General features: G+C 39.6%; 1 protein-coding gene across 8 annotated transcripts in view; it reads right to left on the reverse strand.

Moving 5' to 3' along the window:
- The window catches only part of LOC123514372 (ras-related protein Rab-30-like), a 138,584-nt gene extending 116,119 nt beyond the window's left edge, over nt 1–22,465 (reverse strand). The window contains exon 1 of one of the 8 annotated variants that reach the window (XM_045272256.1): nt 21,149–22,224. In XM_045272256.1, coding sequence (XP_045128191.1) covers nt 21,149–21,161 — 13 coding nt within the window. In that variant the 5' untranslated portion in view covers nt 21,162–22,224. Of the gene's footprint in view, nt 1–21,072; nt 21,093–21,148; nt 22,241–22,277 lie in introns of those variants that run through there. The other 7 variants (XM_045272253.1, XM_045272254.1, XM_045272250.1 and 4 more) reach the window with 7 other exon arrangements.
- Nucleotides 22,466–24,915: the final 2,450 nt, after the last annotated feature.

Below are 24,915 nucleotides of genomic sequence, written 5' to 3' on the forward strand. Positions count from 1 at the left end.
ATTTCCATGACATGGCTTTTGTCCACATTGAATTCCATTTCCCACTTTTTACTCCATTCCCAGATCTTATTTAGGTTTTCCTGCAATATTTCACAATACTCTTTTTGCTTTATAACTCTGCACAATTTCGTATCATCTGCAAACACATTTATGTAGCTGTTCACTCCTTCTGGCATGACGTTAATATAAATGAGGAAAAGTATTGGTGCCAATACTGATCCCTGCAGCACTCCGCTTTCTACTGCTCTCCACTTGGACTTCATATCTTTAACTACCGTCCTTATTTCTCTCCCCCTCAAATAATTTTTTACCCATCTCAATGTGCTTCCTTTTAAGCCACCCTTCTCCTCTAACTTCCATAGTAATCTTGCATCTGGCACTTTGTCAAATGCCTTTTTTAAATCCAAATAAATACAGTCAACCTATCCCTCTCTCTCGTGTACTCTATCAACTATTCTAGAATAGAAACTCAATAAATTAGTTACACAAGACCGTCTTTTTCTAAAACCAAATTGGCTATTTGATATTAATTTGTTGTCTTTCAAGAAATTCGATCCATTGTTTCTTTATTATTCTTTCACACATCTTGCATATTACACTAGTTAGTGATACCGGTCTGTAATTTAAAGGTTCTTCCTTCCTTCCGCTCTTATATATGGGAACCACCTCAGCTCTTTTCCATTCTAGTGGTACTGTTCCATTTTCTATTGAGCATTTTATGATGTTGTAAATAGGACTTGCTAGTTCTTCCCTACATTCTTTCAGTATTCTGCCTGAGACTTCATCCGGTCCCATTGCCTTCTCTTCATCCAGTTCCTTCATTAACTCTTTTATTTCAAGCTTGGTTACTTTAATCTCTTTCATATACACTGTCTCTCTATTACCCTGTGGCCTTTCAAATTTGGATTCCTTAGTAAAGACCTCCTGGATTTTCTTATTTAATAGTTCTGCCATACTTTTTGGATCTTCCACCATCCCGTTCTCTCCTTTTAACCTTTCTATTGTTTCTTTTTGCCTAATTTTTCCATTTATGAATCTATAGAACAATTTTGGTTGCTCCTTACATTTTTCGATAATGTCCTTTTCAAGTTCTTTTCCTCTTCCTTCCTCACCTTAACATATTCATTTCTCGCTGCCTTGAAGTTTTCCTTATTTACTGGATTTCTATTTCTTCTCCACCTTTTCCATGCTCCATCTCATTTCTCCTTTGCCCTAGCACACCTTGCACTAAACCAATCTTTCTTTCCTTCTTTAGGTCTATATTTCGGGACATATTCCCTGACTCCTATTTTGTATGTTTCCAAAAATAAGTTATACTTCTCTTGCATCGTCTCTGAGTTTTCCATCTCCTCCCAGTTTAGGTTTTTAAAATAGTTCTTGAGATTCTCAATATCAACCTTTCTGTAATTTAATCGGTCTTCTTTGTATGAATCATCTCTATCTTCCTTTCCCTCTTCTATATCCATTTCTAATATTACATGGTCACTCTTTCCCAATGGGCACTTATATCTTATATCATTGTTCATTTGTATACCCCTTGTAAAAACTAGGTCCAATCCATTTATCTAGTTTACGTTCAATTGTCAACACTCTCTTAAGTAGTGAAGTATTCGCCATATCAAAACCTTCAAATGCGCTCTCTCCCTCATCAACATAGTCATCATCTTCTTTCATTCTTTCCCTAGTCTCATACCTGCATATTGATGGAATCTCTTCTTTACTCATGATTCTTTAACAGTTGATTTCATGAAAAACGAGTCCACACTACTTGCCCAGGCCACTGCAAATACTTTACAATAGGTAGTGAAGATCAGCTGATTCTCGGAGCGACACCACTGCGTCCTTCCTCGACCGCGTCTGGTGTGTGTCGCCTGCTAGTCACCCAGCATGTCTTCCCCATTATGGAGCGAGCTCAGAGCTCATAGACCAATCTTCGGGTAGGACTGAGACCACATCAACACACAATACACACCGGGAAAGCGAGGCCACAACCCCTCAAGTTACATCCCGTACCCATTTACGGCTGGGTGAACAGGGGCCACACATTAAGAAGCTTGTGTGTGTGTGTGTGTGTGTGTGTGTGTGTGTATTTACCTAGTTGTATTTACCTAGTTGTAGTTTTACAGGGCCTGGGCTTTATGCTCGTGTGGCCCCATCTCCATATCTACACTTATCCAATTTTTCTTTAAAACTATGTACACTCTTTGCTGACACCACTTCCTCACTCAAACTATTCCAGGTCTCAACACATCTTTGTGGGAAACTAAATTTTTTAACATCTCTCAGACATCTTCCCTTCCTCAGTTTCTTACTATGCGATCTTGTGCTTCTAATGTCATATTCTTCTCTCAGGATCAGTTTCTCATTATCCACTTGATCCATTCCTTTAATCAATTTATAAACTTGTATCAGATCCTCTCTCTTCTCTGTTCCAAGGTTGGTAGATCCATAGCCTTTAGTCTCTCCTCATATGTCATCCCTTTAAATTCTGGAACCATTCTTGTAGCCATTTTTGTAGTCTCTCCAATTTCTTATGTGTTTCTTTTTTATGGGGGTCCACACAACTCCTGCATATTCCAATCTAGGTCTTATTTTAGTACTTATCAATTTCTTCATCATTTCCTTGTCCATATAGTGAAATGCTAATCCAATATTCTTTAGCAAATTATACGTCTCTCTGAAAATTCTATCAATATGGCTTACCAGTTGATTGTTTTCTTCCATTGTCACTCCCAAGTCCTCTTCCTTTTTTACTTTTTCTAGTTCTACTCCATCTCCCATCTTATAGATTCCCACGGGTCGTCTTTCACTTTTACCCATTTCCATGACATGGCTTTTGTCCACATTGAATTCCATCTCCTATTTTTTACTCCATTTCCAGATCTTGTTTAAGTCTTCCCGTAGTATTTCACAATCCTCTTTTTGTTTAATGACTCTGCACAGTTCCACATTGTCCGAAAACAGATTTATGTAGCTGTTCACTCCCTCTGGCATGTCATTTATATATACGAGAAAAGTATTGGTGCCAATACTGACCCTGTGGCACTCCGCTGTCTACTGTTCTCCACTTGGACTTCATCTTTAAATATCGTCTTTATTTCTCTCCCCCTTAAGTAATTCTTCATCCATCTCAATGTGCTTCCTTTTAAGCCACCCTTCTCCTCTAACTTCCATAGTAATCTTTCATGTGGCACTTTATCAAAGCCTTTTTAAATCTAAATAAATACAGTCAATCCATCCTCTCTCTCTTGTACTTTATCAACTATTCTAGAGTAGAAACTCAATAAATTTGTTACACATGACCGACCTTTTCTAAAACCAAATTGGCTATTTGATAATATTTGTTGTCTTCAAGAAACTCGATCCATTGCTTCTTTATTACTTTTTCACACATCTTGCATATTACACTAGTTAGTGATACCGGTCTGTAATTTAAAGGTTCTTCCTTCCTTCCGCTCTTATATATGGGAACCACCTCAGCTCTTTTCCACTCCACTGGCACTGTTCCATTTTCTATTGAGCATTTTATGATGTTGTATATTGGACTTGCTAGTTCTTCCCTACATTCTTTCAGTATTCTGCCTGAGACTTCATCCGGTCCCATTGCCTTTTCCTCATCTAGTTCCGTCATCAACTTTTTATTTCAAGCTTGGTTACTTTAATCTCTTTCATATAGACAGTCTCTATTACCCTGTGGTCTTTCAAATTTGGATTCCTTAGTAAAGACCTCATGAAATTTACTATTTAACAGTTCTGCCATACTTTTGGGTCTTCCACCATTCCGTTTTCTCCTTTTAACCTTTCTATTGTTTCTTTTTGTCTTATTTTTCCATTTATGAATCTGTAGAACAATTTTGGTTGTTCCTTACATTTTTCGACAATGTCCTTTTCATAGTTCTTTCTTCTTCCTTTCTCACCTTAGCATATTCATTTCTTGCTGTTTTGAAGTTTTCCTTATTTTCTGGATTTCTGTTTCTTCTCCACCTTTTCCATGCTCCATCTCGTTTCTCCTTTGCCCTAGCACATCTTGCATTAAACCAATCTTTCTTTCCTTCTTCTTTAGGTCTATATTTGGAACATATTCCTGACCCCAGTTTTGTATATTTCCAAAAATAAGTTATATTTCTCTTGAACCGTTAATGAGTTTTCCATCTCCTCCCAGTTTACCTTTTTAAAATAGTTCTTGAGATTCTCAATATCAGCCTTTCTGTAATTTAATCGGTCTCCTTTGTATGATTCATCTCTATCTTCCTTTCCTTCTTCTATATCCATTTCTAATATTACATGGTCACTCTTTCCCAATGGGCACTTGTATCTTATATCATCGTTAATTGGTATATCCCTTGTAAAACTAGGTCTAATCTTGCCGCTCATCGTTTCCTCTGAATCTTGTGTTTTCCTTTACTCTTTGGACCATCAAATTATCTATCATTAGGTTCAGGAATCTATCTCCCAGGCATCTTCCCCATACCACTTTCATAATTTTCCCAGTCTACCTCCTTACAGTTGAAATCTCCTACCAATATCACTTTTCTCCTTTCCTTAATGATTCTTGTAAGACTCCTTATTGTGTCATCTATCATGTCTCTATATTCTTGGTTAGTCCATGAGTTTGTTTTGGTGGCACATATGTTCCAATGATTGTTAACTCCTTTTTATTAATATGCATCTTAACATACAGTATTTCTGATTTTCCTTCCCAAACTCCACTTGATTTACCACTATCTCCTTCCTTAACATCATCATGACTCCTCCTCCTTTACCCACTCTGTCTCTCCTCCATATATTATACCTTTTATCTATGTCTATTTTATTGCCTCATTTAACTTTGTTTCCACCAGGCATACAATATCTGGTTCTTCTTTCTTTATGTAATCTCTTAATTCTAATTTACTAGATAAAATCCCATCTATGTTTGTATACATCATTTTTAATCTCTTGTTCTTATCATTTTTAGTTAAACTTGCTCCATTTTTTCTCTTCTTCTCTTTTATATACCATTTCCTTATCCTGTCTCCTATAATTCTCCAAAAATGCCTTCTTCTCCTCCTCTGACCTTTCATTATTTTTTCTCTTGCTTCTGCCACCAGTTCATTGTGTCTCTTCCTTTCCTCCTCGTTTCTATTTTTCTTTATATATATATCTTTGCAACCTTCTGTTTCTCTGAGTTTCGTTTTTCTATATAGTACTTCTTCTGCTGCTGCTTGTGATTTTAGTAATATCTTAATTGGTCTCACTGTTCCTTCTTGATATGGTCCCATTCTATGGATTTCTTCTACTTCCTCTTCTAAGTTCTGTCTATCCTCGTCATTCAGATGTTTTAGTAGGTCTTTTACTGATTTCATTTCGTCTTTTTCCCTTCTTGGTCTATATTTAACATTTTTTCTTTCAGTCCAAAAATAATTACACTCTTCTTTTTTCTGCAATTTCTCTTACTAAATTTTCTTTTTCTTGAGGACTCCTATCATTTTGCTTGTCATATTTTCATCTCTTTCTTTTAACTGTTCTTGAAATACTTCTTGAAATGATTCCTTGTCTTTCTTATCTTGGATTCTCCATGCTTGTACTTCTTTTTAATCACGTCTTGTACTCTTTTTCTTCTTTGTTAACTAGATCTTTTAGCTTTTCTTTTCTTTCTCGGCTTTACCGAGTCCTTCTTCCATCAATTTCTTATAGTTCGCTATTTGGACTTTTAATTCTTCATTTTCGGTTCTTAGCCTAGTTTCGTTTTCTTCCACTCTTTTTATCCTTTCTTTCAATTTCTGGAGCTCTTTATCCTGTTCTTCATTCTCTTTCATTCCCATACTCTCCTTTATCAATTTATCTAATTTACGTTCGATAGTTAAGACTCTATCAAATAGTGAAGTTTGCGCCGTATCAAAGCCTTCAAATTCTCCTCCTCCCTCACCAACATTGTCATCATCAGCTTTCATTCTTTCCTTGTCACATACCTGCATTTAGATGGAATATCTTTCTCACTCATTATTATTTAACACTGTATTCATGAAAAAAAATGAGTCCACACTTATCGCCCAGGCCACTGTAAACCCAAACAAAGGTAGTGAAGATCAGCTGATTGTCGGGAGCGACGGTATCGCGTCCTTCCTCTGCTGTGTGTGTGTGTGTGTGTGTGTGTGTGTGTGTGTTTACCTAATTGTATTTACCTAATTGTAACATACGGAAAAGAGCTATGCTCGTGTTGTCCCGTCTCCATATCTATTAATGTCCAGCTTTTTCTTAAAATCATGAATATTCCTTGCGTTGACCACTTCCACGTCTAAACTATTCCATGCTTCCACCCTTCTATGAGGAAGCTATATTTTTCACATCTCTCCTATAAGTGGCCATTTTAGTTTTTCCCATGCCCTCTCGACATTCTTCCATTCCACATACACAGATCTTCCCTATCCATTTTTCCATGCCAATCATCACTCTGTATATTGCTATCAGGTCTCCCTTTCTCTTCTGTTTTCCAGGGTTGGAAGTTGCATTCTTTTCAGTCTGTCTTCATAAGTCAAATCTCTTAAGTCAGGCACCATTTTCGTTGCAGCCCTCTGTACTTTCTCTAGTTTCCTTATGTGTTTCTTTAAGTTCGAGCCCACTGTATTGTTGCATATTCAAGCCTCGGTCTTATCATTGCAGTAATTATTTTCTTCATCATTTCTTCATCTAGATATACGAACGCCACTCTTATGTTCCTCAATAAGTTCAATACTTCTCCAATTATTTTGTTTATATGTCTCTCTGGCGATAGGTCATTGGTAATTGTCACCCCAAGGTCTTTTTCTTCATGACTGGTTTTATGTCTTCATTTCCTATCTTGTACATACTCCTGATTCTTCTTTCACTCTTGCCAAACTCTATTTTCTTGCATTTTGTCGTGTTGAACTCCATTTGCCATGTACAGCTCCATTTCCATATTCTGTCCAAGTCTTCCTGGAGTAGTTCGCAATCTTTGTCACATCTCACTTTTCTTAACAATTTTGCATCGTCTGCAAATAGGCTCACATAACTGGACACCCCATCCACCATGTCATTTATGTAGACTGCGAACATTACTGGTGCCAACACTGATCCCTGTGGAACTCCACTCTCCACCAATCCCCATTCTGATGGTCTGTCCTTAATTATTGTTCTCATTTCTCTTCCTACCAAAAGTCTTCCATCCATTTTAGTAAACTGCCATGCACTCCTCCTACCATTTCAAGTTTCCAGATCAGTCTCTGGTGTGGTACCTTATCAAAGGCCTTTTTTAAATCCAGATATATTCCATCAGCCCAACCATCTCTTTCCTGTATTACATCTATCACCCTCGAATAGTAACATATCAGGTTTGTCGTGCATGAACGCCCTTTCCTAAAACCAAATTGACACTCACAAAGTATGTCATTTTTCTCCAAGAAGTCTGTCCATCTAGTCTTCACCACCCTCTCACACATCTTAGCTACCACACTTGTAAGTGACACTGGTCTATAGTTCAATGGGTCTCTCTTGTTACCTGATTTATAGATTGGGACAATGTTAGCTCTTTTCCAGTCTTGGGGCACTACGCCTTCCCTTAATGAGGCATCAATTACTTCACAAACTTTTTCTGCCAATTGCTCCTGCATTCTCTTAAAATCCATCCTGATACCCCATCAGGTCCCACAGCTTTTCTCACTTCTAAACTCCCCATCATGTTCTTGATCTCCTCCACCGTTACTTGAAACTCCTTCATAATCCCTTTCTGTTCCATTACCAGTGGTTTGTCAAAAGCAGTCTCCTTTGTGAATACCTTCCGAAAGCATCCATTCATAGCCTCTGCCATTTCCTGGGATCTTCACTGTATACTCCATTTACTTCTAAACTTTCAATACTTTCTCTATTTTTGATGTTGTTGTTCACATGTCTGTAAAAAAGCCTTGGTTGGTCTTTACATTTATCAATTATATCCTTTTCTTGTTTCTTTCTTTCTTCTCTTCTAATCAACACATATTCATTTCTTGCTCTTTTGTAACTTTCCCACTGCTTAATCCGTCTTTTCCTTCTCCACCTCTTCCATGCATCCTCTTTTCTTGTTCTAGCCTTTTCACATCTATCGTTAAACCAGTCCTGCTTTCCAACTTCTCTATGTTGTCTTATTGGTACAAATTTTTCTCACCTTCTTTGTATATTTTTATAAATTCCTTCCACTTTTCATTTGCTCCTTAGCACTCTTGAATTTCATCCAATTTGTCTCTTGAAAGAATTTCTTTAGGTTTCCAAAATCTGTCTTGGCATAATTCCATCTTCCCACTTTATATTCTTCATTTCTTCTAGATTTCTCTTCGTCTATCACCTTGAACTCCAAAACTGCATGATCACTCTTTGCTAAAGGGCACTCCACCCTCATCTCCTCAATGACCATTGGCTCTGTACTAAAGACCAAGTCCAGTCTTGACGATGCTCCCTCTCCTCCAAACCTAGTATCTTCTTTGACCCACTGAGTTAACACATTTTCCATTGCCAGTGTCAATAGTGTATTTCCCATGTTGTCTCTGATCCTTCCATTGACCAGTCCTCCCAACACACCTCTTTACAATTAAAATCTCCCATCATTATAGTTCGTTCACAGCCACCCAACATTTCTTCCAGACATGTTCCTGTATCACTTATCATTTCTTCATATTCCTGTACTGACCATGCATTTGTCTTAGGTGGTACGTACACCACTATGTAGTGCCTCTTTTTCCTTCATTAGTTTCTGCTCTGATCTTTAGCACTTCTGCCTTTCCCATACCTTTTTCACTTGATCCACCTTTATATCTTTTTAACCAGCAACATCACTCCTCCTCCCATCTTACCTACTCTATTTCTTTTCCAAACGTTATATTTCCTTCTCCAACCTTCATCAGGTCTTCTCCTCTCTCAGTTTTGTTTCAGTAAGACCCACAATATCTGGGTTCTTGTCCCTCAAGTAATCGTTGAGTTCTAAAATCCCGATATCACTCCATTTATGTTGGAATACATTACATTTCGCTCATATGTAAGTTTCTTTAGTCCTTTCTTGCTGTACTTTTCTGGGTTATGAACCACTTCCTCAGTCTCATATCCAAGATTCTCCAGAAAAACTCTTTCTTCTCTTCTTCTGTCCTCTCTTCATTTTTTTCAAAGCCTCCTTTCTCAACTCATTTAACATTTCTCTTTCCTTTTCACCGAGATCTCTTCTCAACCAAATCTTCCTTGTTGTTTCCTGCTGGGCTAGCCTCCATGACTTCTCCACCAATTCATCTACATCCTTTTGTGACTTAAGTTTGATTCTTATTGGCCTCATACCTTCTCTTGTGAACTTTCCAATTCTATGGAAGTCCTCTATTTCTTGTACTAGGTCTTTTCCTCCTCTTGCACCACATTAATGATATTATTTATCACCTTTTTATGTTTTCTCTCTCTCCATTTTACTCGGTGTCTTATCCTCCTCCACACCAAATATCACCACACATCTCTTTTTGTCTACAGTTTCCCTCACCAATGTCTCATTTGACTTAATAACCTTCACCACTTTCTCAGCTATCTTCTCTTCTATGATCTGTTGATCTATAATTTCAGCAAGGCCCAAAGTTTTCTCCCTGACTCTTTGATTTCCTTTTCCAGACTTGCAACTTTGTAATTTACCTCCTTTCTTTCCACTTCCTGACTTTTTCCATTCAGCCTGCTTCTCCATCACTTTTCCTAGAGATTCTCCACATTTTCGCAATTCACTTTAATTAGCTTAACTTCCTCTTTCAGTGCTGCATTTTCCTTCTTCATATCGGCACAGTCTCTCTTTACATTGTCATAACTCGTTTCCAGGCCCTCATACTTTTCAAACAGTTTTCAATTTTACCTTCTAACTCCAGAATTTTCTTCACATAAGTGCTCTTCTCCATTATTCCTTGAAACCCTGTGAAGTCTGATTCCTCTTTCGAGTTCACGGCCGCCATGTTGCGCAGACGTAAACAAACCAGCTGATGGCTCAAACGCAGGCTACAGTTTATATTTACCTTCACTGGACATTATTTTGCTAATCAACAGTTAACATGACTATATGGAGACGGGACAAACATTACCAGCTCCTTTCCCACCTTGGTTACTCTTAGGTAACTGTAGAATTATAGATGATTGCTCTGGAGCTCAGCGACCACCTCCGCCATCGACGATGTCCCGTGTGTGTGTGTGTGTGTGTGTGTGTGTGTGTGTGTGTGTGTGTGTGTGTGTGTATTTACCTAGTTGTATTGTACAGGGTTCGAGCGGGGCTCATAGTGTCCTGTCTCCATATCTCCATTTATCTAGTTTTCTTTAAAGTTATGCACACTATGTGCTGTAACAATTCCATTATCTAATGCATTCCATTTTACCACCAATCTGTGTGGAAAACTGGATTTTCCAATATCCTTCACACATTGCTTTATCCTGATCTTTTCATGTTCTCTTGTCCTTCCATCTTCTTCCGTCAACAGCACCAGATCTTCTTTGTCTATTTTTTCAATATCATTTATTATCTTATACATTGTTATTAGGTCCCCCCGTTCTCTTCTATCTTGTAAGGTTGGCAGTCCGATTTCCTTCAGTCGTTCTTCATATGTGAGGTCCTTTAATTCCGGCACAATCTTAGTAGCAATCTTCTGTATCCTTTCCAATTTTCTTATATCCTTTTTAGAGCTCAGAGACCATACCACTGCTGCATATTCCAGCCTTGGGCGTATCATGCTTGTGATGATTTTTTTCATCATATCTTTATCCATGTAATGAAATGCCACTCTTATATTAGTCATCTTATATGATAGTCCAAATATCTTGCTTATGTGTTTATCAGGGCTCAGAATTTCTTGTATGATCACTCCAAGATCTTTTTCCTCTTTAGTCTTCATTATTTGCTCCTTCCCCATCAAATAGCTCCATGCTGGTCTTCTCTTACTCTTTCCTAGTTCCATTATGTGGCATTTCTTGGGATTAAACTCCAATTTCCACTTCCTGCTCCACTCATAGATCTTGTTCAAATCTTCCTGCAACAGCAGACAGACCTCTCTAGTTTTGATAACTCTTAGCAACTTTGCATCATCAGCGAATAAATTTATATAACTGTTTATCCCGATGTGAATGTCGTTTACATAAACTTGAAACATAATGAGGGCTAACACTGACCCTTGTGGCACTCTGCTAGTTACTTTACCCCAAGATGAGTATGTATCTCTGATCACAGTTCTCATTTCCCTATCCTTTAAATAATCTCTTGTCCATTCAAACAAGGTTCCATGCAGTCCTCCTATGTACTCTAGTTTCCAAAGAAGTCTTCTGTGCGGGACTTTATCAAAAGCCTTTTCAATGTCCAGATATACTGTGTCTACCCATCTATCTCTGTTTTCAAGTCCTGCAATAACTCTCGAGTAGAAGCTTAAAAAGTTTGATACATATGACTGCCCTGTCCTGAAACCCAAATTGTCTGTTCGATATGACTTGCTCCTCTTGTAGAAATTTAACCTATTTTTCTTTGATAATTATTTCACATAACTTCCGTACGACTCTTGTAAGTGACACTGGTCTGTAGTTTAGTGGTTCAGTTACTTTTTCTCCTTTAAATATCGGTATTACGTTGGCTCTCTTCCACTCGAGTGGAACTTTCCCTTCATTTACTGAACTTTTAATTATTTCCCAAATTGGATCCAGTAATTGCTCTTTACATTCTTTTAACACCCAGCCTGATACACCATCTGGCCCCATTGCTTTTCTGACTTCCAACTTATCCAGTAATCTTCCAATATCCTTTGTGCACTGCAATCTCCTGTAATCCTTGGCAATCTAATGTCCTATTAGTTATAGTCATTTCCCTGCTTTAAGAGTTTCTTCCACGCTTTATCTTTTGCCTTTTTTGCTTGTATGCATCTAGCATTGTACCAAGCATGTATTTTTTTCTGAACTTTATAAACAGAAACAAACTTTTTTACTCCTTCATTGTATTTCTGTAAGAATGTCATATTTCTCTTGTAGTCTTCCTACACATAATATTACTCCACTCAATATCAGCAAAATAACTCCTTGATTTTTCAAAATCCGCTTTTGCATAATTTAATCTCTCTCCTTTATAGTCCTCTCTGTAACTTATCTCATCTTCCTCCTGCATTTGCACCTCTAATGTCGTCACATGATCACTTTTCCCCATTGGACTAAGGTATTGTATGATTGGACGGGACTCTGGTTTCTTTGTGAAAACTAGGTCAAGCAATGATCTTTTTTCCCCCTGTACCTTGTTGACTCCTCCACCCACTGGTCCATTGTATTAACCATAGTCAACTGTAACACTTTCTCACTCCACTGCCCAGCTTTATCCATTACTTCCATCTCTCTCTAGTTTATTTTTTTACAGTTGAAGTCTCCAACTAAGAGTATTCTTCTATCTCTTCTTATCATGTTATCTAGGCACTTGATCATCTCTTTTTGCATATCTTTATGCTCTTCTGATCCCCATGTATTAGTCTTTGGTGGAACATATGTAACTATAATTTTTCTTTTCTTCAAATCTTCTGTTCTGATTGTTACTCCCATTACTTCCACTTTGTCCTCACCATATTGCACATCCTCCACACATATATTATCATGAACCATTATTAGCACTCCTCCCCCTTTATCCTTCCTGTCCCTCCTCCAGGTATTATATCCCTCCTCTTTAAATTTGATATGAATCTCTTTTTTCAGTTTTGTTTCAACGATGCACATTACATCCAGCTTTTTTTCTTTCAAATAATACCGAACTTCCAATATGCTTGATAACAACCCATCTATGTTAGTAAAATCACTCTTAATTTATTGTCTCTTCCACGGCCTCCTCTTTTTTCCTTAGGTACCACTTCTTTAGTCTCATATCCAGAACCCTCCAGTAAAAATTCTTCTTCTCTATCTTTCTGGGCTTGTCCCTCCCTCTCCTCCTCTCTGACTATTTCATGTCTACAATCAAAATTCTTCGTAATGATGTTTTCCATGCCCTTGCTGGCCTAAACCCTCGGAAGGCTTATGGACCTGATGGGGTCCCTCCTATTGTTCTCAAAAACTGTGCTTCTGTGCTTCCACCTTGCCTGGCCAAACTCTTCCAACTTTGTCTATCGACTTCTACCTTTCCTTCCTGCTGGAAGTTCGCCTACATTCAGCCTGTTCCTAAAAAAGGATGACCGTTCTAACCCCTCAAACTACCGTCCTATAGCTTTAATCTCTTGCTTGTCTAAAGTTTTTGAATCTATCCTGAATAGGAAGATTCTCAAACATGTCACTTCACAATCTTCTGTCTGATCGCCAGTATGGCTTCCGTCAAGGTCGCTCTACTGGTGATCTTCTGGCTTTCCTTACTGAGTCTTGGTCATCCTCTTTTTGAGATTTCGGTGAAACTTTTGCTGTTGCGTTAGACATATCAAAAGCTTTTGATAGAGTCTGGCATAAAGCTTTGATTTCAAAACTGCCCTCTTACGGCTTCTATCCTTCTCTCTGCAACTTTATCTCATGTTTCCTTTCCGACCGCTCTATTGCTGCTGTGGTAGACGGCTACTGTTCTTCTCCTAAACCTATTAATAGTGGTGTTCCTCAGGGTTCTGTCCTGTCACCCACTCTCTTTCTATTATTCATTAATGACCTTCTTAACCAAACTTCTTGCCCTATCCACTCCTACGCTGATGATACCACCCTACATCTTTCCACGTTCTTTCAGAGACGTCCAACCCTTCAGGAAATTAACAGATCACGCGGGGACGCCACAGAACGCCTGACTTCCGATCTTTCTAAAATTTCCGATTGGGGCAGAGAAAATCTAGTAGTTTTCAATGCCTCAAAATCTCAATTCCTCCATCTATCAACTCGACACAACCTTCCAGACAACTATCCCCTCTTCTTCAATGACACTCAACTGTCTTCCTCTTCCACAATGAATATCCTCAGTCTGTCCTTTGCTCATAATCTTAACTGGAAACTTCACATCTCATCTCTTGCTAAAACAGCTTCTATGAAGTTAGGTGTTCTGAGGCGTCTCCGCCAGTTTTCTCGCCCTCCAACTGCTTACTCTGTATAAGGGCCTTATCCGTCCCTGTATGGAGTACTCTTCGCATGTTTGGGGGGGTTCCAGTCACACAGCTTTGCTTGATAGGGTGGAATCAGCTCTTCGTCTCATCAACTCCCTCCTCTGACTAACTGTCTTCAGTCTCTTTCTCACCGCCGAAATGTTGCATCCCTTTCTATATTTTATCGCTATTTTCATGGTAACTGTTCTACTGATCTTGCTAACTGCATGCCTCCCTCCTCCTGCAGCCACGCTGCACAAGGCTTTCTTCTTCCTCTCATCCCTATTCTGTCCAACTCTCTAATGCAAGAGTTAACCAGTACGCTCAATCATTCATCCCTTTCACTGGTAAACTCTGGAACTCCCTCCCTGCATCTGTATTTTCAAATTCCTACAACTTGTCTTCTTTTAAGAGGGAGGTATCGAGGCATTTGCTCCCCTAATTCTGGCTGACGGTTTTGGCACTTTTTCTACTCTTTGGAGAGCCAGTGCTCAAGTGGGCTTTTTTCTAACTTTCTTTTTTTTTGCCTTTGACTGGCCCTCTTCCCTACGTAAAAAAAATAAAATAAAAAAAATCTTTGTCCTTTTCTTGTTTTTTTTCCTTAGCTTCACTTCTTAGTGCTTTCTCCTTTTCCCTTTCCTCTAAGTTCATATCTCTATTTATCCACATTTCCTTGTGATCGACATCATCAGCCAGCTTCCCTTTTCTAGTAATATTTCCTCTGTGTGTGTGTGTGTATATTTACCTAGTTGTATTTACCTAATTGTAGTTTTACAGGGCCTGGGCTTTATGCTTGTGTGGCCCCGTCTCCTTATCTACACTTATCCAATTTTTCTTTAAAACTATGCACACTCGTTGCTGACACCACTAACTCACTCAAATTGTTCCAAGTCTCAACACATCTTTGCGAGAAACTATATTTTTTAACATCTCTCAGACATCTTCCCTTCCTCAGTTTCTTACTATGCGATCTTGTGCTTCTAATGTCATATTCTTCTTTCAGGATTAGTTTCTCATTATCCACTTGATCCATTCCGTTAATCAATTTATAAACTTGTATCAGATCCCCTCTCTCTCTTCTCTGTTCCAGGGTTGGTAGATCCATAGCTTTTAGTCTCGCCTCATATGTCATCCCTTTAACTTCTGGAACCATTCTTGTAGCCATTTTTTGTAGTCTCTCCAATTTCCTTATGTGTTTCTTTTTATGGGGGGTCCACACAACTCCTGCATATTCCAATCAGGGTCTTATTATAGTACTTATCAATTTCTTCATCATTTCTTTGTCCATCTAGTGAAATGCTAATCCAATATTCCTTAGCAAATTATATGTCTCTCTGAAAATTCTATCAATATGTGTGTGTAATTCACTTCGGTCGCCTGCTGGTCACCCAGCCAGTCTTCCCCATTAGGGAGCGAGCTCAGAGCTCATAGACTGATCTTCAGGTAGGACTGAAACCACATCGCACACAACACACACCGGGAAAGCAAGGCCACAACCCCTCGAGTTACATCCCGTACCTATTTACTGTTTGGTGAACAAGGGCTACACATTAAGAGGCTTGCCCATTTGCCTCACCACTTCCCGGGACTCAAACCTGGCCCTCTCGATTGTGAGTCGAGCGTGCTAACCACTACACTATGCTGTGTGTGTGTGTGTGTGTGTGTGTGTGTGTGTGTGTGTGTGAATGAGACAGTGGAAATACGTGATATGAGTGTACGTGTACGAACCGGCTTACGGCTTCAGGACAGAGATGCAGAGGTGCCATAAACAGCAGGGGAATGCCACTCAACCACCACCTGCCTCTTGGATTGGCTGTAATACCCACAGCCCCTTTGACCAAGCCTCCTGACTGCACCCCACCTCGTAGCCTGTGCTGACAAAGTGGTAAGTGTACTTGTGCCTACCCTGCTTGCCATTGTACTTGTGCTACCTTTTTTTGACCTGAATAATGAAGTGCTAGTGAAATGGTCATATATATAAATATATATATATTAATATATATATATATATATATATATATATATATATATATATATATATATATATATATATATATATATATATATATATTTTAGTAGTAGGCCATTCTGTATGCAGGTTTTGTTAAAGTCTACAGCAGTAACTGCATTGTTGATTTTATAGAAAGTCTTTTCAATACTTCTTGCTAGTGAGCGAATGTTCTCGTCAAGGAATCGTAATAGATTTCCTATGTCCATTCTTTTTCTTAATCAGCTGGGGTGTTTGTTGTTTTTTGTTCTTTCGAGGTACCTTTCGGCCTTCTTAGACCATCTTCAGGAAAGGAATGAAGCGGGTAGCTGGGTGTGCCGGTATATATCTGCTTGGAGCGTGCATGGGTGGCTGTTGTGTGGGAGCAGCCAATCAGCACGCGTCATTCTGCCTCCTTGACGATGGGAGGGAAGACTCGGGAATGAGCTGGATGTTGATGCTGGGAGTCTTGGTGTGTATGTACACTGCTTCTGTCATTCGAAGGCGAGCTTTGTTTGGTTCTTTATGAAGGGTGACTGTATTCTCTTCTACTATCTTCCGGGTGAAGTTAATATCTGCGTGGTGTTTCTTGATGGCGCCGTCTTGCAGGTGAGCTGTAATGCGCTTGGACAAGGTGGTGATAGTGGAGCCAACATACGTAGAGGGTCGGCGACTGCAGTCACCATGGTTGCATGTGTATTGGTACACCACATTCACCTCTTGAAGCGCTGTTGTCGGCGGGTGGCAGTTGTTTTTTAGTACGAGGCTGGACGTGCGCTTGGACTTGTAACAGATTATGAGTTTGATTTGAAAGATGGGATCCACGGTCTTGACATTATTATGGATTATTTTCTTAAGTGCTCTTTCTTCCATGCTGTAGGCTGATGTCATGAAGTTCTTGTAGTAGAGGCGTATTTCTTGCTGGGGGTCTTGCTTTTCATCTGCGTGGAAGTGGTAATTCATATGTCGCCGGATAATTTTGTCCATTTCTTCTTTCTTATATCCATTGTTGGCTAGCATTTGGGACACTCTTGTGAGTTCTTTGTGGACTGTAGGCCATGATGAGCTGTGTGTGAAGGCCCACTTGACGAAAGAGTTGATAAGACTGCGGCGGTATTTCTCTGGGCATTCGCTGGCGACATTGAGGCAGAATCCTAAATTTGTGGATTTGACGTAGACCTCGGTAGTGAAGCTGGTGGTACTGCGTTGAACTAAGATGTCGAGGAAGGGGAGCTGCTTGTTGTTTTCTAGTTCGTGGGTAAAGTTGAGCGACATGTGATTCTTGAAGGTTTGTATGAGTTCGAGGACGTCTGCTTCGCTGTTGGTGTTGATGAAAATGTCGTCTATATATCTTGCGTAGATCGGCGGCTTGAGTTCTGGATGCAGTGAAAAGACTTTTTCTTCTAGGGTTCCCATGTAGAAGTTGGTGAAGAGGACGCCTAGTGGTGAGCCCATGGCGACGCCATCAATCTGGGTGTACAAGTTTCCATCAGGGCCATAAAAAGGGACTTCTTTGGTGCAGGCACGTAGTAGATGACGGAGACAATCTTCTGCGATGGCGAATGGGGCGTCGTCGGAGCGATACAGCTTGTCACAGATGATGTTGATGGTTTCATCTACTGGGACGTTGGTAAATAATGATTCAACGTCCATGGAGGCGATAATGCCTAAAGGGCGTGAGCCTTTAATCAGGTCGAGGAACTCTTCTGATGACTTGAGACTGTGCGACGAGGGGGTGAATAGGGAGAGCAGTTCGTTTAGCCGCTTTGCCAGGGTGTAAGTGACTGTAGGTATCTGACTGATGATCAGTCGAAGTGGAGAGTTGCGCTTGTGAGTTTTTACATTGCCATACGCGTAGCCAAGTTTGTGGTCGCCTTCTATGAGTGGTAGTTTGACGGAGCCATTTGTCTTGTTATTTTTCCGGATGATGCGGTTGAGTGTACTCTTCAGATCGTTCGTGGGGTTCCTGGTGATGATTTTTAACTTGGTCTCGTCGTGAAGAACTGCGTTGATTTTCTCCATATATTCTTCTTTATCCATAATAACGAATATTGAAGATTTGTCTGCTTTTCTGATGACGATGTCCTTGTTTTCTCTGAGCTGCTTGGCTGCTTCTTTTAGCTCCGGAGTGAGGAGTGAGCTGCGGTGGTGGCCTCTCGTCGTGTTAGCTTCTCGAATAAACTCGGCATGTAGGTCAGGGGAAGTGGTGACTTTCTTATTCTTCTCAAGTCACTGGATGTCGTCAAGGAGGATTTCCAGTTCTATGCGTTTGGCGAGGGGCTTGGGCTTGCTCTTGAAATGACAATTTAGGCCGAGGTTGAGGAACTCCTTTTGTTTCTGGGTGAGCGCTGTGTTGCTAAGGTTGATGAATTGGTCGACTTCTCGCGGTACATCTATTGGGCCTCCGTATAGAGCAGCTAGCTTTTTCCCAACTCTTTTCTTGCTTTCCGAGAGGTGTTTAGCAGAGAGTATAGCAAGTTGATCATTGATGTTGTTGCGGTGTTCATCAGGAACTTCAGTGTTTTTCCAGCAGTTTTGAAGGTCTTCGGCTTCAGCTTGCAGTTGAGCTAATGTTCCTTCCTTTTCTTTTAATTCTTCTATGAGGAAGGTCTTTCTCTCTGCAGGTGTAGTACGCTTGCTGTTGGCCTTGCGACAGTAAGTATAGTTTGGTAGTAGGCCATTCTGTATGCAGGTTTTGTTAAAGTCTACAGCGGTAACTGCATTGTTGATTTTATAGGAAGTCTTTTCAATACTTCTTGCTAGTGAGCGAGTGTTCTCGTGAAGGAATCGTAATAAATTTCCTATGTCCATTCTTTTTCTTAATCAGCTGGGGCGTTTGTTGTTTTTTGTTCTTTCGAGATACCTTTCGGCCTTCATAGACCATCTTCAGGAAAGGAATGAAGCAGGTAGCTGGGTGTGCCGGTATATATCTGCTTAGCGCGTGCGTGGGTGGCTGTTGTGTGGGAGCTTACTGTCGCAAGGCCAACAGCAAGCGTACTACACCTGCAGAGAGAAAGACCTTCCTCATAGAAGAATTAAAAGAAAAGGAAGGAACATTAGCTCAACTGCAAGCTGAAGCCGAAGACCTTCAAAACCGCTGGAAAAACACTGAAGTTCCCGATGAACACCGCAACAGCATCAATGATCACCCACGCACGCACCAAGCAGATATATACCGGCACACCCAGCTACCCGCTTCATTCCTTTCCTGAAGATGGTCTATGAAGGCCGAAAGGTACCTCGAAAGAACAAAAAACAACAAACACCCCAGCTGATTAAGAAAAAGAATGGACGTAGGAAATCTATTACGATTCCTTGACGAGAACACTCGCTCACTAGCAAGAAGTATTGAAAAGACTTCCTATAAAATCAACAATGCAGTTACCCCTGTAGACTTTAACAAAACCTGCATATATATATATATATATATATATATATATATATATATATATATATATATATATATATATATATATATAGTCATGTGCCTTTGTCTTTCCTGTGCCTGCCTGGTGTGACTTGTACTGACTCGGCTTCACTTCAACACATGAAACAAGCCCCTGGGCGTAACAATATATATATATATATATATATATATATATATATATATATATATATATATATATATATATATATATATATATATATATATATATATATATATATATATATATATATATATATATATATATATATATATATATATATATATCACTTCAACACATGAAACAAGCCCCTGGGCGTAACAATATATATATATATATATATATATATATATATATATATATATATATATATATATATATATATATATATATATATATATATATATATATATATATATATATATATATATATATATATATATATATATATATATATACGCCCCAGGGGCTTGTTTCATGTGTTGAAGTGGAGCCGAGTCAGTACAAGTCACACCAGGCAGGCACAGGAAAGACAAAGGCACATGACCATTTCACTAGCACTTCATTATCCAGGTCAAAAAAGGTATCACAAGTACAATGGCAAGCAGGGTAGGCTCAAGCACACTTTCACCACTCTGTCAGCACAAGTTATGAAGTCGGGTGCAGTCAGGAGGCTTGGTCAGAGGTGCCGTAGGTAGTATAGCCAATCCAAGAGGCAGGTGGTGGCTACTGTCTATGTCACCTCTGCACCTCTGTCCTGAAGCCGTATGCCGGTTCATACACTCAAATTGCATATTGGCACTGTTTCATTCACTCGATGTGTATGATGCCAAAGTCAATTATTGTCTTGAAACAAGAAATTCAGGGCTTAAAAAAATAATGTGAATCCTTTTAGGTATGGACTCGTTTACCTTTGAAAACTCCATCTATTATGAGGATGATATTGTTTATCTTCCTGCTATCTAAGCACAAAAAGTGTGTCTAAATCATGTATCAAACTAAACATTACCTGATGTGAAACCTGTTTTGAATACAAGTGTCTTATACTAATTCAATATAGGAAATATATCTAGTTAAGTAAATCCCTTTCCTTCAATGACTCCCCCCATCAGGTATCATGCATCTTTTCTAGATTTTTAATGAACTTTTACTCTGAAGAGAGAGTATCAAAGGAATATCAAATTCTATAACTTCATATATGGGAGAGAGAGTGAAAAATTATAAGATTATTAAAAACATCAATGAGATGTTATAGTTAATGAAAACACCAATGCAAGCTGTGGTGGAGAAGCTATTAGAGTGGACACTGTTGTCATGTCTAAGATTTGTAACTAGTTGGGATGAAATACCAGGCAAACAGTTTTAATTTCTTGGAACACTATAACTATAAAGATAAAAAAAAAATATTATCAATGTTACCATGATTAACAGCAATGTGATGTTTAGCATTTTACCAATGTCCAAATTCCTCAAAGAATTTCATATATTGTGAGGCCAATACAGATCAGCCGGATAGACATATCAGCATACTGACTGTATCCCTTAATATTTTATCATTATCATTAAATCAACAAACCACCTTAAATTTAACATTAACATGACAATTTATCCAGAATGTTCACACCTATTCATTATTTCCACAACCAATTATCAGACCACCATCTTCACACTCCTGCCACAGACCTGTACTGACAACTCACTGGGAAATGACATGTGCACCAAAACAAGCTGATAAGATGATTGGTTTGTGCAGAGCTCATCGCCATGACATGGGGATTAACTTAGGTTGCCAACGAACCTGAAACAAACAATGCACGATGCACGTAAATAGCCTTTCCCCGAATTGCATCCCCAATAAGAACGCTATTTTTTTTTTTTTTTTTCTGACATGATCTTGCACTCTCGTCATCTTGGAAGACACCAACACCGCCCCTCCTCCGCTCATGGCATTAAGAAAAAACAATGAACATGAATATACTGACTTTGGTAATGACTAAGTAATACATGACACATGCAAAGACCAGATGGGTTTTAAAGGATTAGTGAATAAATATTCCTATAAGTGAAAGAAGCAGACAGAACATTAACCTCACATGACGATGACAGCGGGGCGAGGAAGGCAGCCAACGACACCCACCTCCCTAGCGCCTGGCATCAGACCGGATCTTTTTTTTTTTTTTTAATTCTCCTGTTTAACCTCACGGAGAAAAGTTAAAGCAATTGATCATACAGTTGTGGGAAACACGCCTGATCGCACATGATGTTAGGCGTGGGCGTGGGGAGAGCAGAAGGCCCAGCAAGGCCTGACACTGTCGTCTGCTCTCAGATCGATCACCGACACTGTTACCACATTAGAATTTTTTTTTTTTTTCCAAAATCGACCGAATTAAATTAATTCCATTGTATATACGAATGGTTTCGTATAAATCATGTACAACATTAATCTCTGTCTAATCATAGTAGCTCCATAAACAAAGTAAAGTTCTCATCTTCAATGGCATCTCAACTTGGCCTGAGTCGGGTTGCAAATTGCAGATTCTCTCCGTCACCTTTACCGAGTTTCCTCCCATAATTCGCAATATTCATGCAGACATTTTCATATCACTATCACTGTAATGGAAGGCTTCCATTGACAAAAAAGATTCATACACATCAACCATTATTGCATTAGCTTATATGTCCTAACAAATGCTTTGATTCTAAACTATTGTGGTACATTTTTATTATATTTTTAATTTTTCATCACATAGTACAACTCCTTTAGAGGATATTTCTAAATCGCACATAGACAGCTTCAAAAATCTCCCACACCACATAGGTAATTAATACCTTTGCATATAATGCCACTCTTCTTCAATGAGCTTATGCGAGGCCGCACGTCTCCGCGTCCCCGTTGCACTCTTCTTCAACTTCATTGTACTCGATAGTACTCAGTCCTCATACGTACGAAAAAAAACGTTCACTCGCAAGTTTGTACCACTGGCATAGACTACGCATGTGCCCTTTCACAGCTTATTTTTCCTAATTATTTATCATTACTCTCACCATCATTCTGCCTCATATGAGTGTGTGGCTCTGTCACTCCATTACATACCATATATATATATATATATATATATATATATATATATATATATATATATATATATATATATATATATATATTGTAATGACCGCCGCCCGAACAAACAGGGACACCACACCCAAAGTCCTAACTCACAGCTTCCACAGCCGCGACCAAGGAATAAACAAGGAGGAAGTTGTGGTGTGGGTTAAAGTTTGGAGGACAGCGATGGTGCTGCCATCTGTTATAGAAACGAATATTTCATAGAAAACGTTTTTAGAAGTAACTTAAGAAGATTTCTCCCATGCTTCCTCCCTACCCCCTATTTTTCCCTGTATTCTTTCGCGGTTATGAACTTATAAGGCAAATAAAACACAACACACACACACACACACACACACACACACACACACACACACACACACACACACATATATATATATATATATATATATATATATATATATATATATATATATATATATATATATATATATATATATATATATATATATATATATATATATATATATATATACACACACACACACATATATATATATATATATATATATATATATATATATATATATATATATATATATATATATATATATATATATATATATATATATTGTTGCAGGACGCAGAGCAGGCAGGGGGGATGGTAGTGATAAGTATTGAAGATGGAGTGAGGTGGTATTTTTGAGAGAGACAGGAAGTGGGGAACGGAAGTGATGGCCATGCAGATGGATAAAGCAGCGATGATTGGCTCAGAAGCGAGCCAATGGCAGTATTGCAAGGGGAGCAGCTGTATTTAAGCCGGCCATCTCTGTCCCAGGGAGCTGTCTCTGCCCCCGCTGTGTTCCCTAATCTCGTTCTCCATCTCCGCACTCAACCTGTGTAATTGTATTGCCTGTTTGTACTGTGTTGTTACCCAAGTAAACGTAAGAAGCTGTACCAAGTGTTTCCTGCCAGTCCTGCCTGTTTGAGTCAGTCTGTCTGAGTCTTGTGAGTTGTGTGCCTCGCTTCTCTAACTAGTCACGGACCCTCGTCAACGTTATCCCTGTGCCATCCCCGTCTTGAATGCTGTCCTGTTCTGCCGCTGAGAGTAAGTTGCGGTTACTGCGTTGGAAGCTGAAGTAGGGACCTTGGGTGCCCTGCTTTGCCCTGTGGTTGCTGGATGGGTGTCCCTGCTGTGTGTGTGGGCGGCCTCTGTAACAATATATATATATATATATATATATATATATATATATATATATATATATATATATATATATATATATATATATATATATATATATATATATATATATATATATATATATATATATATATATATATATATATATATATATATATATATATATATAATATGCGTTTTCTGCCTGCCTCCGCCTGGGTCACACCATACTCGGTGCTCACTTGCACCGCCGACGTCTGTCTCCTGACCCCTTCTGCCCTTGGTGTAGGACTACCCCTGAGGTCATGGAACATTTCCTGCTTCAATGCCCACGCTTCCATTCTCACCATACTGAACTACACTCCTGGCTTTCTGCCCTGGCCATCATAACACTGGACATGCCCACCCTCCAGGCAGCCTCAGGCATCCACTCCTCCTGGCAGCTGTACCACGCCTGTGGTACCCACACAGGACTACCCCAGGGCTCATAAGGATCCATAGATCTTTGTGGCCTTAACTTTTGGATCCTTATGAGCCCTGTACGTGTGGGTATCACAGGCGTGGTACCTGGCTGGTCTTCCTCAAGAAGGCAAAAGTAAGGCGAAGGACAGCAGTTTGCCGGGAGGGGTGGATGCCTGAGGCCACTAGGAGCGTGGGCAGGTTAAGTGTTGTGATGGCCAGGGTGGAGGGCCATGAGCATACTGCAGTACGGTGAGAGTGGAAGCGTGGTATTGGAGCAGAAAATGTTCCAAGGCCTCAGGGGGTAGTCCTACACCAAGGGCAGAGGGGGTCACAAGACAGATGTAGGCAGTGCAAGTGAGCACTGAGTGTGGTGTGGCCCAGGTGGAGGCGGGCAATGGCTGATGTGCCTTGCGCTCCTTCCCGTGACTGATTGACTGTTTGAATCTTGTAACAGCGCTCATCCTCCCCCGCTGATGGACCCCCCCATCCCCCACCCCTTACTACCTGCGACCCGCACGCCATCTGTTAGAAGCTACACTCCCTAATCAATTTCTCCAGCCTGCTCATTGAACCTGTATATCCTTATAGAATCCTTGGCAGCGACCGTAACCAAGGATTCTATAAGGATATACGGGTTCAATGAGCAGGCTGGAGGAATTGATTAGGGAGTGTAGCTTCTAACAGATGGCGCACGGGTCGCAGGTAGTAAGGGGGTGAGGGATGGGGGGTCCATCAGTGGATGAGGTGAGGAGACA

This window comes from Portunus trituberculatus, chromosome 37 (genome assembly GCF_017591435.1).
Source record: "Portunus trituberculatus isolate SZX2019 chromosome 37, ASM1759143v1, whole genome shotgun sequence".
Classification (NCBI taxonomy): Eukaryota; Metazoa; Arthropoda; class Malacostraca; order Decapoda; family Portunidae; genus Portunus; species Portunus trituberculatus.